This window comes from Gadus macrocephalus, chromosome 4 (assembly GCF_031168955.1).
Source record: "Gadus macrocephalus chromosome 4, ASM3116895v1".
Classification (NCBI taxonomy): Eukaryota; Metazoa; Chordata; class Actinopteri; order Gadiformes; family Gadidae; genus Gadus; species Gadus macrocephalus.
The window spans coordinates 18,287,102-18,300,143 of NC_082385.1; the positions used below are offsets into that span (position 1 = coordinate 18,287,102).

The 13,042-nt window shown below is 39.8% G+C and overlaps 1 protein-coding gene across 1 annotated transcript in view; it reads right to left on the reverse strand.

Annotated features, from left to right (window-relative positions):
- Nucleotides 1-2,031: 2,031 nt before the first annotated feature.
- Nucleotides 2,032-13,042, reverse strand: part of pparaa (peroxisome proliferator-activated receptor alpha a) — a 94,676-nt gene continuing 83,665 nt past the window's right edge. Inside the window, exons 7-8 of the mRNA XM_060050634.1 lie at nt 4,845-5,088; nt 2,032-4,387 (exon numbers count right to left, since the gene is read on the reverse strand). Of these exons, the coding sequence (XP_059906617.1) occupies nt 4,143-4,387; nt 4,845-5,088 (489 nt within the window). The 3' untranslated portion in view covers nt 2,032-4,142. The remainder of the gene's footprint in view (nt 4,388-4,844; nt 5,089-13,042) is intronic.

The window sequence follows — 13,042 nt, forward strand, 5'->3', positions numbered from 1 at the left end:
TATTTACGTAGTTAAATCAGAAACCATATACTGATGCAGCTTGTTATTGATTTAGTAATAAACTATTGATACTACTGAAACCCCCCTTCCCAGAACACAGCTGTCCCTTTCATTCAGAACATTCTTTATGTATTTACAAACCAGACAATTAACTGCCAGATTGCTGGACATGGCTGTCAAAATAATAAAGAATAAACATTGGCCTTTGGAAGGAGAAAACTTTGTAAAAAGAGATGTATAGTGAGCCATGTTAGTCAGGGTATGGATATGATTGTTTGCATTTCATATAGAAACACTACAATATACTAAAGTTGTGTTTGAACTTCAATTCTGCGTTGATTAGCAACAACGGTTCTTGTCACTAGTGATCTGAGGGGTGTTCCACGAACGGAGGTTTAACAAACACTGAGTTAACGCTGAACTATAGGTTGATTTACCCTGTGCCGTCTAACCCAGAGTTTTCTGTTCCACAGCTGCGGTTATGCATTAGTTCAATAAACTCGGGGTTGGTTAACACAGGGTTGTGCGCGTCCACGCCAAACCTAAAATACGTGATGTATGGATCATGGAAACCCTGATCGAAATGGCGAAACCGGCCGCTTATTTCAATGAAATGGAACTTCAGGTTCTCCTGGAGAGCTATGACGAGGAGAAGGACATTATCACAAGAAAAGGGAACGCTAAAGCCTCTGCAACCCGGAGAACCAAAGCCTGGCAGCGGATCGCTGACCGCGTAAATGCGTTAGTTACACGTCAAAAGCATGATCCTTAATATTTGAGCCATTAATATAAAATTATCCCAGTTAAGCATTCTTAAAGATCCTACCACATAACCCCTTTCTTCTAAAAAAATATGTACTCCGATGGCTTCCAAGCGGTCAGCGGATCAAGTACTATAAAAATGAAACTGGTAAGCTTTTCCCACCATGGTATTGGTATAAATTTAAATAAGCCATTTTTTTAAGCCAATCGTGAAAAGGCCGACAGTCGGCAGACTGGATCTGGCCCTCAAATTGACTTGACCCCTGTGGAGGAGCTGTTAATAAACATAAATTCAGGGCGCCCTGGCATGGAGGGGGTACCTGGAGGTAGGCTACCTACCTCCTCAGAGAGTCAGGGGCCATACCCCACTGGTTGAATGTAGGTTTTTGTGGTTTCTTGTATTTTAGATTTTTTTTGCCTTCGAAGTAACGCATGCAAACCATGTGCTTGCCACAGCGCATACTATTCCAAATGTTTCTTTTTTTGGTAACTGGGTAGAAAACCTAAAAGTGACAATTCATCAACTTCACAGATCAAGATGGATTAGTGCGTGTAACGATCAAACATTCTCCAGTGGATGCAAGTCCGTTAGGACTATTTTATACTTTGTGTTGTAAGTGCCTCTCGGCATAGTAGGCCTACTCAGACAATATTGCTCTTTGTATGATAGGAGGCCGATACAAATCTTGGATGGGTCATCTGAAAGGACTGAGATGTGCTCAGCATCTCCAACATTATAGCCTAGATAAAACTACCATTTGCAAAAAACAGAGGGCTACGCAAATAGTCTGGAGTGAACTGAGGCCAGGTCCTCGATTGGTAGTGTTGGCTATGTAAGGCTATTTATATTAAAGATTTGCGCGAGAACTATAGGCCTATCTCTCCACTCCAGCAAAAAGTCATTTGATATGCCAAGATGTCGAGCCGTGGTCTTATCAATCGCTCCCGGTGGATTGCACGTATAATTTGCGCTCCGATATCAGCAGTTCTCTCATCAAAAGGGCATGCCATTGTGAACACATGAAATCTGCGGTGAACGCAGATTAAATACCCAAAACCGGGTTATGTTTCAAATTTAACCTGCGCAAAACCTGCTCCGACCAGGTTTGATTCAGAGCATGTTTCTATAAAACTAACATACCGTGATCCTTTTGGAACGGAAAACCTAGGGTTACAACAAACCCTGGGTTAATTTACCTGGTTATGTGATAAAACCGGCTTTGTTGAACACCCCACTGAGCATAGTCCGCAAGAAAATGTTGACATAAGTGATGTCTGCTAATCTTTAATGGATGTGTGTTTGTTAACATATATGCCAACCTTAAGTAGTCCATTTTACATGCTGTTAATGATTTCCTCTTTCAGCCATAATGTTAATCATCTGGATTAATTTCTCTGTATATATTCGTAAAAGTCTGGTGAAAATGTAAAGAATGTTCTTATCCAAGGGAGCAAATTACACAATTTGCGACAAATGCTCTATGGACATGTCAGATTAAAGTGCCATGCACGGAGGACAGAGGACCATTAAAAAGTGTATAAAGTGTTGTGAAGATAGCTCAATCAATGATGTCACAGGGTCAATAACAAAAAGGCACCACTTTGCCCGCAAAGGGGCGCAAAATCACATGTTAACAGCATTTACTGTGAAACCATGACTTGAATTCACTCCAAGTAGCCTTAGGTGACTTATCTCATCGGCCCAGAGTGGCAAAGTCCCGCAAATTGCTGGAAAAAGAGTGGTTGCTGGGGTTGAGGCTGTGAATACCTTTCGAGACTGCTAGAAGTCCAAGACCTTGCAATGTCATGTGAGGTACACATTTAGATGTTGGCAAACATACGGATCTGCTCCATTATAAATTAACTGAAAGACACACCAGGAGGACTCGGGCCTTCACCTATCCCGGTTCCATTTTACATTTCTGGAGAGGTGTGCGTTACCTACTGTGATGGATTCTGAGGGCTACGCCGGTGGCATAGACCTGTTGTAGCTCGGCATGCAGCTGTTTGACGCAGACGTATAATTAAATCTGATCATGGTTCCCAGCTGCTGTGTGTATGAGTTCCATGGACACACTGAGGTAAAGTGTATGTGTTCCTTATTGCCGTCGATTCAACAGCCAACTCAAGGGCAAGAGTTGGCTGTGATCACACCTTGCTTGCAGGTAAATAATGATGGCGGCTGTTACTGAAGCCAGACTGTCATGGCTATACTCATTCATACCTTGCATACATATATATATACACATATATATTGTGTCGCAATTGATCATTCTATCATAGATCCTCATGTTTCCACCAACATTGCACGGCCATGCTCAAATCTGTAGTATCCATACACACCTCTGTAGAGGTTCATATAGATCTCCTACCTCTTGGGGTGTGAGGGGCCCAGAAGACAAAGCTATCAATCTTCAAAGGCGTGGTTTCATTAATGCCTATATCACACTGTCCCGATATTGACATCAGATGGACACACGATAAAGGAAATGTTCATATTCGGCTCTGATTGAGAATACATATGTTCAGATTAGATTTGCATTGTAATTGGAAATCGAGAGATACACCTGCTCCAAAGAAGCATCAAAAAATGGGTCGATATTTAAGGTGAATAACCACACATCCCCGTTACAGCCCAACCAGACAAATGCAGTATTGCACCCCATTAGAACAGATCATGGAACAGCTGGGGTCATGGTTGGTCAGAAGGGACAGTTGAACTTTGGTTAAAAGGATAATTCTGTGCCTATTCACAGATTGAATGATTCTAGCATGATCTGAAAAGTTTTTTTCATGTTTCTATTATTTTACAAATTGCATAAATAATGAGTTTGATTGTGTCTGTAGTAGTTTCACTTCAAATTCAACTATTGAATAAATGCTAAATTTTTCATCTTCTCAAACATTTGCATGCTTGCCTACCATTCTAGCTCAGCTACATCACAATATGAAGAAGAAAAAAACACAGATTGGGGATATAATGGTTGCTACACACTAGAATCAAGTTGGACAATCTGTGGATAGTATGGTGTTTAAACGCTAGGATCATGGCCTATACAAGAGCACCTGTGAATACGCCATGTTTTCCACGATAGTTAACTTATCCTTTAACTTTAAGCTCATTAGTGTTTCTGGCAGTATACGTTCAGCAAACAAGCAACATTCAGTGACCCTTGGTTGACCCTTGTTGATTTTCATTTCCTGGTTTTAAGCACTTCCATCTACAATATTGTAAACTCCCACAAGCAGCAACTAGAGGCTGCAGTGCTTTTCCTCACGTATTGTCTCTCTCTCATTGAGTACATGTCCTTGTAAATCAGAACATGCATCTTTTTTAATCAGTCCATGTCCCTGTAAAATGGAACATGCCTTTATTTTACTCAGTACATGTCCCTGTAAATCTCTTGCAGGAGCGGATGGAGAGACGTGTCCTCCGTCGTCTCAATGTCCTGCACCAACTGAGCATGCTCGGTGACCAGCTCTCGCAGGTCGGCCAACTTCTGCAGCAGCTTAGGGAAGAGGAAGGCATTGTCACGGTGGTTGGCCACCAGATGAAGCTGCAGAGCCTGCACAACACTCTCCTGGAGTCGCTCCACCAGGGAGGCGTTCACTAACCCTGGACGATCTGACGAGACCGGGCAACGAGGAGAAGAGAGAGGATAAGAAGAAAAATTATGGAGGGAATGAAACGACAATGAGAAACGGAAACAAATGGATTTGTTCAGGACTCCCTCTAGATGAATATGACAGCCCTGAATAAATTACGTCAACTAAACTAAATTTCTGAAAATTGCTATGCAGCATCTCAAAAGTTGAGGAATATGGACATTTCTAAATCCCTCATACCCTCTCAAAATATGTATGGGGTTATGATTAATTAATAACGTTCTTTCCATCACATATTTCCAAATTCATCACAGTTCTATTTCTATCCTACAGAAAATAGTAATAAATAATAAAAAAAGTAAAAATAGCAAAACATTCCTATGGAGAAGATCTAGGCTTTTTCAACCTTTCACTAGAAGGGTCATTAAAATATAAACAGGAAACGACCCGCTGGTGTGCGGGCTGGTTCACCGCACCTCCGCAGCAGATGATTGCAGAGACGAACAGCGCCAGGTCGCTGTCATCCAGCTGCAGAGCGTTGAAGCGCGTGGCAAACTGGAACTTGGGCTCCATCATGTCACTGAAGGGCCGCCGCAGACTTTTCAGGAACTCACGGGTGATGAAGCCCCCGCCGCGCGCCACCAGGAGGCCGTCTTTATTCATGCAGGAGGCAAGGAGGGTGAAGAGGGCCTCGTACACACCGTACTTCAACAGGGTCACCTAGGGAACAGAATCGAGCATGGATAAGACACATTTCTACAATTAATTTTAAATTATATTTTGTCTGTGTATTTTGATATTTATTTTATAACAAAAATAAATATTACAAATAAATATTTGTATGCATTTTATATCAATAATGTAGTAGACCCTTGCCTTGAAGCAATAATTTAATTTACCTGACCCTGTTATATGGTTTCATTGAAAATAACAGTTGACTCAAAGGCTTCTGCCAGAGAGAGCAGTTTGTCAACATAATGACAAGGGCCCGGTTCCCGAAACCTTCTTAAAGCCTTCTAAACCCTACGTCATTCGTAACCTCCACTTTAAGTTCTACCTTCAAATCTCGCGTGTTTCCCGAAACTTTCTTTGCTACGAATCTCTTTCGTACTTTGTTTGTTGGTAAGGTTGGTTTGAAGCGCTCGTAGAACTGTACAGTAACCTTTAGAAATCCCTGTTGCGCATGGAACTGCCAAATTGGCAGTGTTGTGTTTCACCAATGGTTTTAGTTCAGGTATTTTAGAAGTGAATGGAAGGGAGTGATATGTTGTGTAGCAGGATTGACATGCAGGAGAGCAGGATAGGCCAAGTTGTTTAATTGTAAATTCCAAGTTTGCATCCGTAGCCAATTGAGGTCAAATGAAACGGCATATTTGAATTAAGGATGTAGTCTCGGCTGTATTTTTTTTTGTCTCTATTTTTGGCCATGGGTACAGCAGGCGAGGTCAGCTCGACCCGCTTCCAATAATTTCAAAAACTCGCAACTTCAAACGATTATTGTGAGCAATCGATTTCAGCACGTTCTTTCTGGACAGCACCATTTATGAACGACATAAGGAGTGTTTCCTAATTAGACTCCTAAGAGAACGTTCGGGAACCACGCCTATAGAGGTAAACAACTTTGATAAGACTAAACGTAGGAGTCTTGGTAGCGCGCCAAGAGTGGACGTTATCGGGAAACCGGGCCCTGCTCCTTACCAACAAAAACAGAACAATACTTAATATCAACAACCAAAGGAATAGTGAAGACAAAGTTCATATCACATTTTTATAAGATATTGCAGGAAGTTAAAAGAAAATAACTTTGATATTAAAGAAAAATGCGAACTAGAAATTAACACAATAATCCAAGATGAGTGGGAGACTTCATGAAGTGAAGTACACAGGATAATAATAATAATAATAATAATAATAATAATAACTAGAACTGCAAGCAGTTATCCAGGGGTCCAAGTGATGTGCATTTCGCCGGCACAACGCGAAGCATGTATTCAAAACGCTACTGTGTGAACCTGTGGATATAAAGGTTTTGACTGAGAGGTTCGGTGTGGGAGTTATATCCCCAAACGCGTTTTTAGGAGATATACAATTTCCTCGTTCATGGCGCCCCCTTCTGGCGAAATTTTCCTTGGTATAGCGCCACCTAGTGACCGGCAGGTCTGGATTTTGTCGTCTGCGTAGTCCTCACGGACCTGGATGTAGTCATGCAATTGGCGTGTCTCACCATTTACGGTTTGGGCTGTGGTCCCACTTTCACGGTAGGAAGTATAATAATAATAAGATAAATCGCTACAAAAACAATAGGGATCCAACCTGTTGGCTTGGACCCCTAATAAGACGGATAACGAATAACAATAATGATAGTACATTTTATTTTTGCCGCCTTTCAAGTCCCCCAAGGTCAAAGAAAGAAAAAAAAGAATGATAACCAGTAGTCCAAACTGGAAAAAAGGAATTTAAATTTAGGGGATAAAAAGCATAAAATACATTAGAAATAAGAAACAAGGAATTCCTTTCATTTAAACTTTAAATGATACTTTAGAACTCCATTTATTATATAAAATGGAGCAACACCTCAGATCATTGCTGGAGGGTGTGTGGTTTGGTGAGAGGCCACACACATATTTTGGGATTGTCCAAAGATAGAAGAATACTGGCAATTTGTACAAAAACATAAAAAAATTCTCTGTATAGATTTACCTCTTCAACCATCACACTTGCCAACTGCCAACTGATCTTGAAGAGAACAGCCAAACATATTTGCTCAGAGTCCTTCTTTTAATAGCGAATAAGGCAATCACAGCCTCCAGGCCACAACCCCGAACAATTACACAATGGAGGGTAAGAATCCAAGAGGTTTACAACATGCGATGTACAACAACATTATTTCAACTGACAGCAGAAGTATTCCTAAATAAATGGTCATCCATTGCCCGACATTTTCAATTTATATGAAGTATATGCAGAATTTATTTGTTTCTTATTTTTTTATTTTATTTTCTTGTGTGGGTTTGCGCATGCACATTTGTGTGCACGTTTGTTTAGTTTAATTTACTTTGGTTTTCTTTTATATATTCCTTTTATTATTAGTACTATTATTATTTTATTTATTTTAGGGCAATGGTCATCTGAAATGTAAAAATTACTTCATTATTTACCAATTGTAGTATGTATTTATGTGGTATTCCTGAGATAAAGATATATCACATCCATAATTACATCCAATCACATCCTTAATGAAATCAATCACATCGTTAATTACATCTGTCGCAACCGTTCAAATGGGGCTATTGATTTTCTGTTCAAAAAAGGTGTCTGACTTGTTGATTTATGAAAATAGACATTGAAATGAAAGCTACATTTGGAATAGTTTATTTAGCTTATTATATAATACTGTTCATGCTGAGACTGCTTTCTTTTTGCTAGATGTCTGTGTGCGTGCTTTGCGCACCGTCAAGGGAAAGAGGCGGTGGTTGAAAAAAATCGTATTAAGTCAACTAATGGTTTATTCGTTTCCCAGTATCATTTCCTTAATTCAGAAGACAGTTTTGTTCATTTGAGTTTTTGTAATTGTTGGAAGCGAGTCGAGCTGACCTCGCCTGCTGTGCCGTATATGTAGCCATACTCTACTATTGGGGAAACACAACACTGCCAATGTGGCAGTTCCATGAGCAACGGGGATTTCTAAAGGTTACTGTACAGTGGCGTCGACTAGCGTCAGGAGCTGAAACATCACTATGGTAGAGCTAAGAAGGTTCTACGAGCGCTTCAGACCAACCTTACCAACGAACGACGTACGAAAGAGATTCGTAGCTAAGAACGTTTCGGGAAACTCGTGAGATGTTAAGGAAGAACTTGAAGTAGATGTTATGAATGACGTAGCGTTAAGAAGGCTTTAAGAAGGTTTCGGGAAACCCAGAGCTTTTCCAATTCTTGATGACTTTGTAAATAGTGTCTAATTTGTGAGTACCTATGAACTTGGTTGGATATATCATATTTCTCTTTGAGCTGTTCAAATTAATTTAGGACTGCTCCGTCAAACAGCTGGTCCAAAACCACTAAACCCCTTTCCTTCCATTTCCTTCCTTCCTTTTCCAGCCTAGCTGGGGAGAACTCAGTTGTTTGCTATCCTTATAGCTCTGGAATTGGTCATTGGAAGTTTAGGTTTTTTCCATCATAATTGACAATATTTTGAAGGTGTTTTTACTAGGGCTGGACAAGTTAATGCGTTAATTATTCGTTAACGCAAACTTATTTGAACGCGATAAATACAAATTGACGCACATTATCTTTTTCCACTTTGATTTTGAAAGGTTTTGCCCACAGAATGTCAACATTCATATCAGAAATATTTTTGGTTTTTAGTTCCACTTACTTTACATTCAATTACACTTGCAGTAAGTCACTGCCTGATTACAATTGCCGTAAGTGACAGCCTGTTTACAATTCCCAAATCTGTGGCGCCACTTATTTAACTAAATTAACTACACTTGTAGTAACTGTTTACAATTCCCAAATCGGTGGTGGTCCGTGAATTTCATATTCAATCCACACTGAGTGAGTCAATAAAACTCTCAATATCACTTAGTCTAGTTTTTGCTTCTTAAGTACATTTGGTATGTATGAATGATAATGTGTCATTCCATTGATAATCTCAGTTAACTTCAATTGGAGTGGATTTAAAATATAATTTTAAAAGTGTGATTAATCGTGAGTTAACTCACCAAAACTATGCGATTAATCGCGATTAAAACTTTTAATTGCTGCCCAGCCCTAGTTTTTACTCAACACATTAGCAATCTTCATCCCCCATATGTCTTGATTTAAGAATGGGATTGAATCCAATGGCAAATTTGGGCATTCACTCTGCTCCATTCCAACCAGTCAGTGTTTTGGGATATCTAAGCAACCATTCATCTGAGTTTGGCTACCCAATAATAGTTTGTCGGGCTGGGCAAGTCCATTGCTCCACTTTCTTTTGGGCAGAGTAGTCTTTTAAATTTAAGTCTGGGTCGCTTGCTTTACCATATACATTTGGAAAGCCATTTATCCAATATAGTAAATGTGGGAACAGCAACATAGATAGGTAGTGATGGAAGAGAAAGATCAACCTTGGAACATTTTTCATTTGTATAGTTTATTTTCTTCATTATCAGAGAGAGTGGCAGGATTTCCCATCTTGTAAGGTCAGCTTTTATGTGGCCTATCAATTTCCCATAGTTGGCTTAAGCAATTTTGAGTTTGAGGTCTGTCGTAATAATAATCCAAGCATCTAAATCCTGGAGACCAGTGGAAATCAAGCCTTCTTGACAATTTAATTGGCCAGTGTCCAAATAAAATCATTGCCTCTGATTTTGATTGGTTGATTTGATAACCAGAGAGTTCTCCATATTCCTTTAGGGTGTCTATAAATTGCAGGGATAGAAAGGACTGGGTCACTTGTAAAGGTCAAGATATCATCTGTATAAAGAGATGTCTTGTGATGCTTATTTCTAATTTCTTTTATTTCCTCATCTTGTCTTACAGAAGCAGCCAGGGATTCAGTATTTATAGCAAATAGCAAGGGGCTAAGACAATCCCCTTGTCTCAGCCCCCTCTGTAGGTCAAATAATTCCGAACAGCATCTGTTTACTCTTACACGTGATTTGGGATTTTTGTAGATTACGCTGACCCAATTCACACATTTTGAGGGAAATCCCATTACAGATTGCGTTTTGTACAAAAAGTCCCAATTTACTGTGTCAAACACTTTCTGTGCAACATATCGTATAAACATAGATGTTTTCTTGTTTCTTTTAGCACAAGTAATGATGTTAAGGGTTCTTCTTATGTTGTTAGCACCAGTGTTGGGAAACTTCATTTTCTACGTGAACTAGTTCAAAGTTCAGTTCACAAATTTTAAAATGAACTAGTTCAGTTCAACGTTAAGTTTTGAACTAAGTTCTCAGTTCCAAAAATTAACTAGTTTATAGTTATTTTTTTAATGTTTTCAATATGTTGCTGCAAGCTTAATTGTCTATCAACTCATGCATGGCATCACCCGTCAGGCCATAAACAATGGATTGAATAAACTTTCTTATGGACACTAATAATGTCTTCATGATAACCCCATGTTATTGAAATGGGTGCTTGGATGTTGTGCAATTCGTCATGATTATGTGAGGGGGTTCGGGACCTTAACATGACACAGGGATGTTTTAAGTGTAAATGACAAAGACATGGAATTGTCATTTTAGGCAATCATTTATTTAGGTAAACCATTGCATTTTGAGTGCAATATTTATTTATAACATGAAAATATAAGACTTAAAATGCTTTAAAATAAAATAATCATACATATATTTATGGGGGATTAATATATTTTAGACTGTTTCTGTTCAGAATCGCAAAATGGGAAAAAAGGCGCGGCTTATAGTCCAAAAATTACGGTAGTCGATCGTCGATTAATCATGCCCATCCCTACTAGTATATCATATCATATGGGGCAGATTTTCGAAACGGATTGTAAGGCTAATCACACTCACACCTGGTGGTAACCAGGTCTTTAACTTTAAATGGTAAAAGTAGCCAAAACACAATGTTCTTATAAAGTAAATCATATCATGTATTATTTTTTCTAATCGCTACTTACAGTTCCATGTGTCGTTTGTTCCTCAATGACCTTGATCACCATGGAGAATGCTCTTCAGATCTGGGTTGATCATTAAGTTTGCTCTGTTTGATGTTGAAGCCTCAGTCCAGTTATTCCACAAAAGTCCCGCCTGGAGCGTGTCCCGTTTGTCCAGTTGAACATGGATACCCATCTTTCAGAGTGTTGTGGCCGCGTCTGCGAGGGTCGTGAATGTAATCGTTCCGGAACCCAGGTGAATTTTCAGCTTGGCAGGGAATGGCGATTGAGCTTTGATGTTCTTCTCTTTAACTAGTTTCATCACGTCTCTTACTTGCTTGCGTTTCCTCTGGATATCTGACGTGTAGTCCTGGTCAAAGAATATCTTCTGCCCGTTACATGGCACTCGGGGATGGGCCGATAGTCGATTCTATCGACTATCGACGATAGATGGATTCCATCGTCGAAGTTGCCGATAAAAAGGCGATAATTTCTTTTTAATAATCAATTTTTAATTATTATTATTATTTATCTTTTTGAAAAACAGCGCTGTGGTAGCTATTTTTACAACTTAAAAAGCCCCGCAAATTGTAATTGAAGTTAACTGGCACAGGTGGAAAACATACTATGTAGCGCTGACCTGCCGTATTCACTCACTGCTGCAAGAGGAGAGGGGAGGGGCTCGAAACCTACCGGTCTGCTCGCACGGCGAAATGACATCACACCCCGCTGCACCATTTCCGGGTCACAGCTGTGGTACATGAGCTGTGTCCGAAATAGTTGCCTATTCACTCCCTCACTATTCCCTATAGTGTTCATGATATAGTGCACTACATAGGGAACGAACAAACGAGAATTCGGACACTACGCTGAACATTTCTAAACGTCATTTGCGTCAGTAAATGCGCCGGGTATTTGTGTGACACAGACAGATGCGCCCACATCATATAAACAAATCGGGCACTCTCGAGGAAAGCTGGAGGTTGTATTGATGTTGAATGTTACATTTCCTTGAACAAGGTTTTTCTTATTAATTTTGAATGTTACATTTTCTATGTTAAATCCCAAATAAATTGTTGACATTTCTAAACGAAAGCCGGAGACTCCATCATTAAATGTATTCGTTTTCGCGGTTATTCAGCTTCTTCTACTCCTCCGGTAAAACAAGACCGCATACGGGAGTATAGGCCGATCCATACCTCCGGTCGCCCCAAACGTGGCATCGACAATCACAAACATGACATCTGTAGAGATGATTTTGCTTTGTGTCATCCGAAATCGGCAAAAAAAAGTGCAAAAAGTGTGCGGTGGCATGTGACACCCCTCACCAACCCGCAGATTATCTCCTCAAAATGTTGTTAAATGACCAGTTACAACTCATTGCCAAAGCAGGGGAACAATAACAATAAACAATAAAATAAAAATGTCAGGTATATAGTATAATATAAGTACAAAACGTCAAATACAATATATATATATATATATATATAGATATCTCAGATATTATACTACTCTATCTATTTTCGCGAATGGTCTGACTTTTGACTCCATACTGCCGCCTCGATTTCCGGTTCTCCCGGAGCACTCCGGATTCGTAAGCTCAGAGGCGACGGACCCATTTACGGATGAAACACCTCCGGGACCGGACGAAACGGTCCGTATCCGTATTTACCGTAGGGTGTGAATGGGCCTTAACACGTACGGAACATCATATGTAAACTCAAATTTTGGGTATTTTAAGTGCACTATATAGTGCATGAAATTAACCAGTGAGAATTCGAACAACACTACAAAATGGCGAGCACCCTATATAGTGCACTTTATCCGTGATAGGGAACGATTTCGAACACAGCTATGAGCTGTGTGTCATCAGCGTGTGTCATCATGACAGCGCCGCCGGCACCGACGTATCGAAACTTAAATCAGCGGAGGCTCCAAGGGGAAGACCATGGTTATCGTTTTTAAGAAAAAATTAGAAAAATAAAACCGTGATTCTTTTCAAAGTGATAAATTATTATAAATGATTATTATAAAATTATTATAAAGTTGCCCCCCCCCCCGATAGTA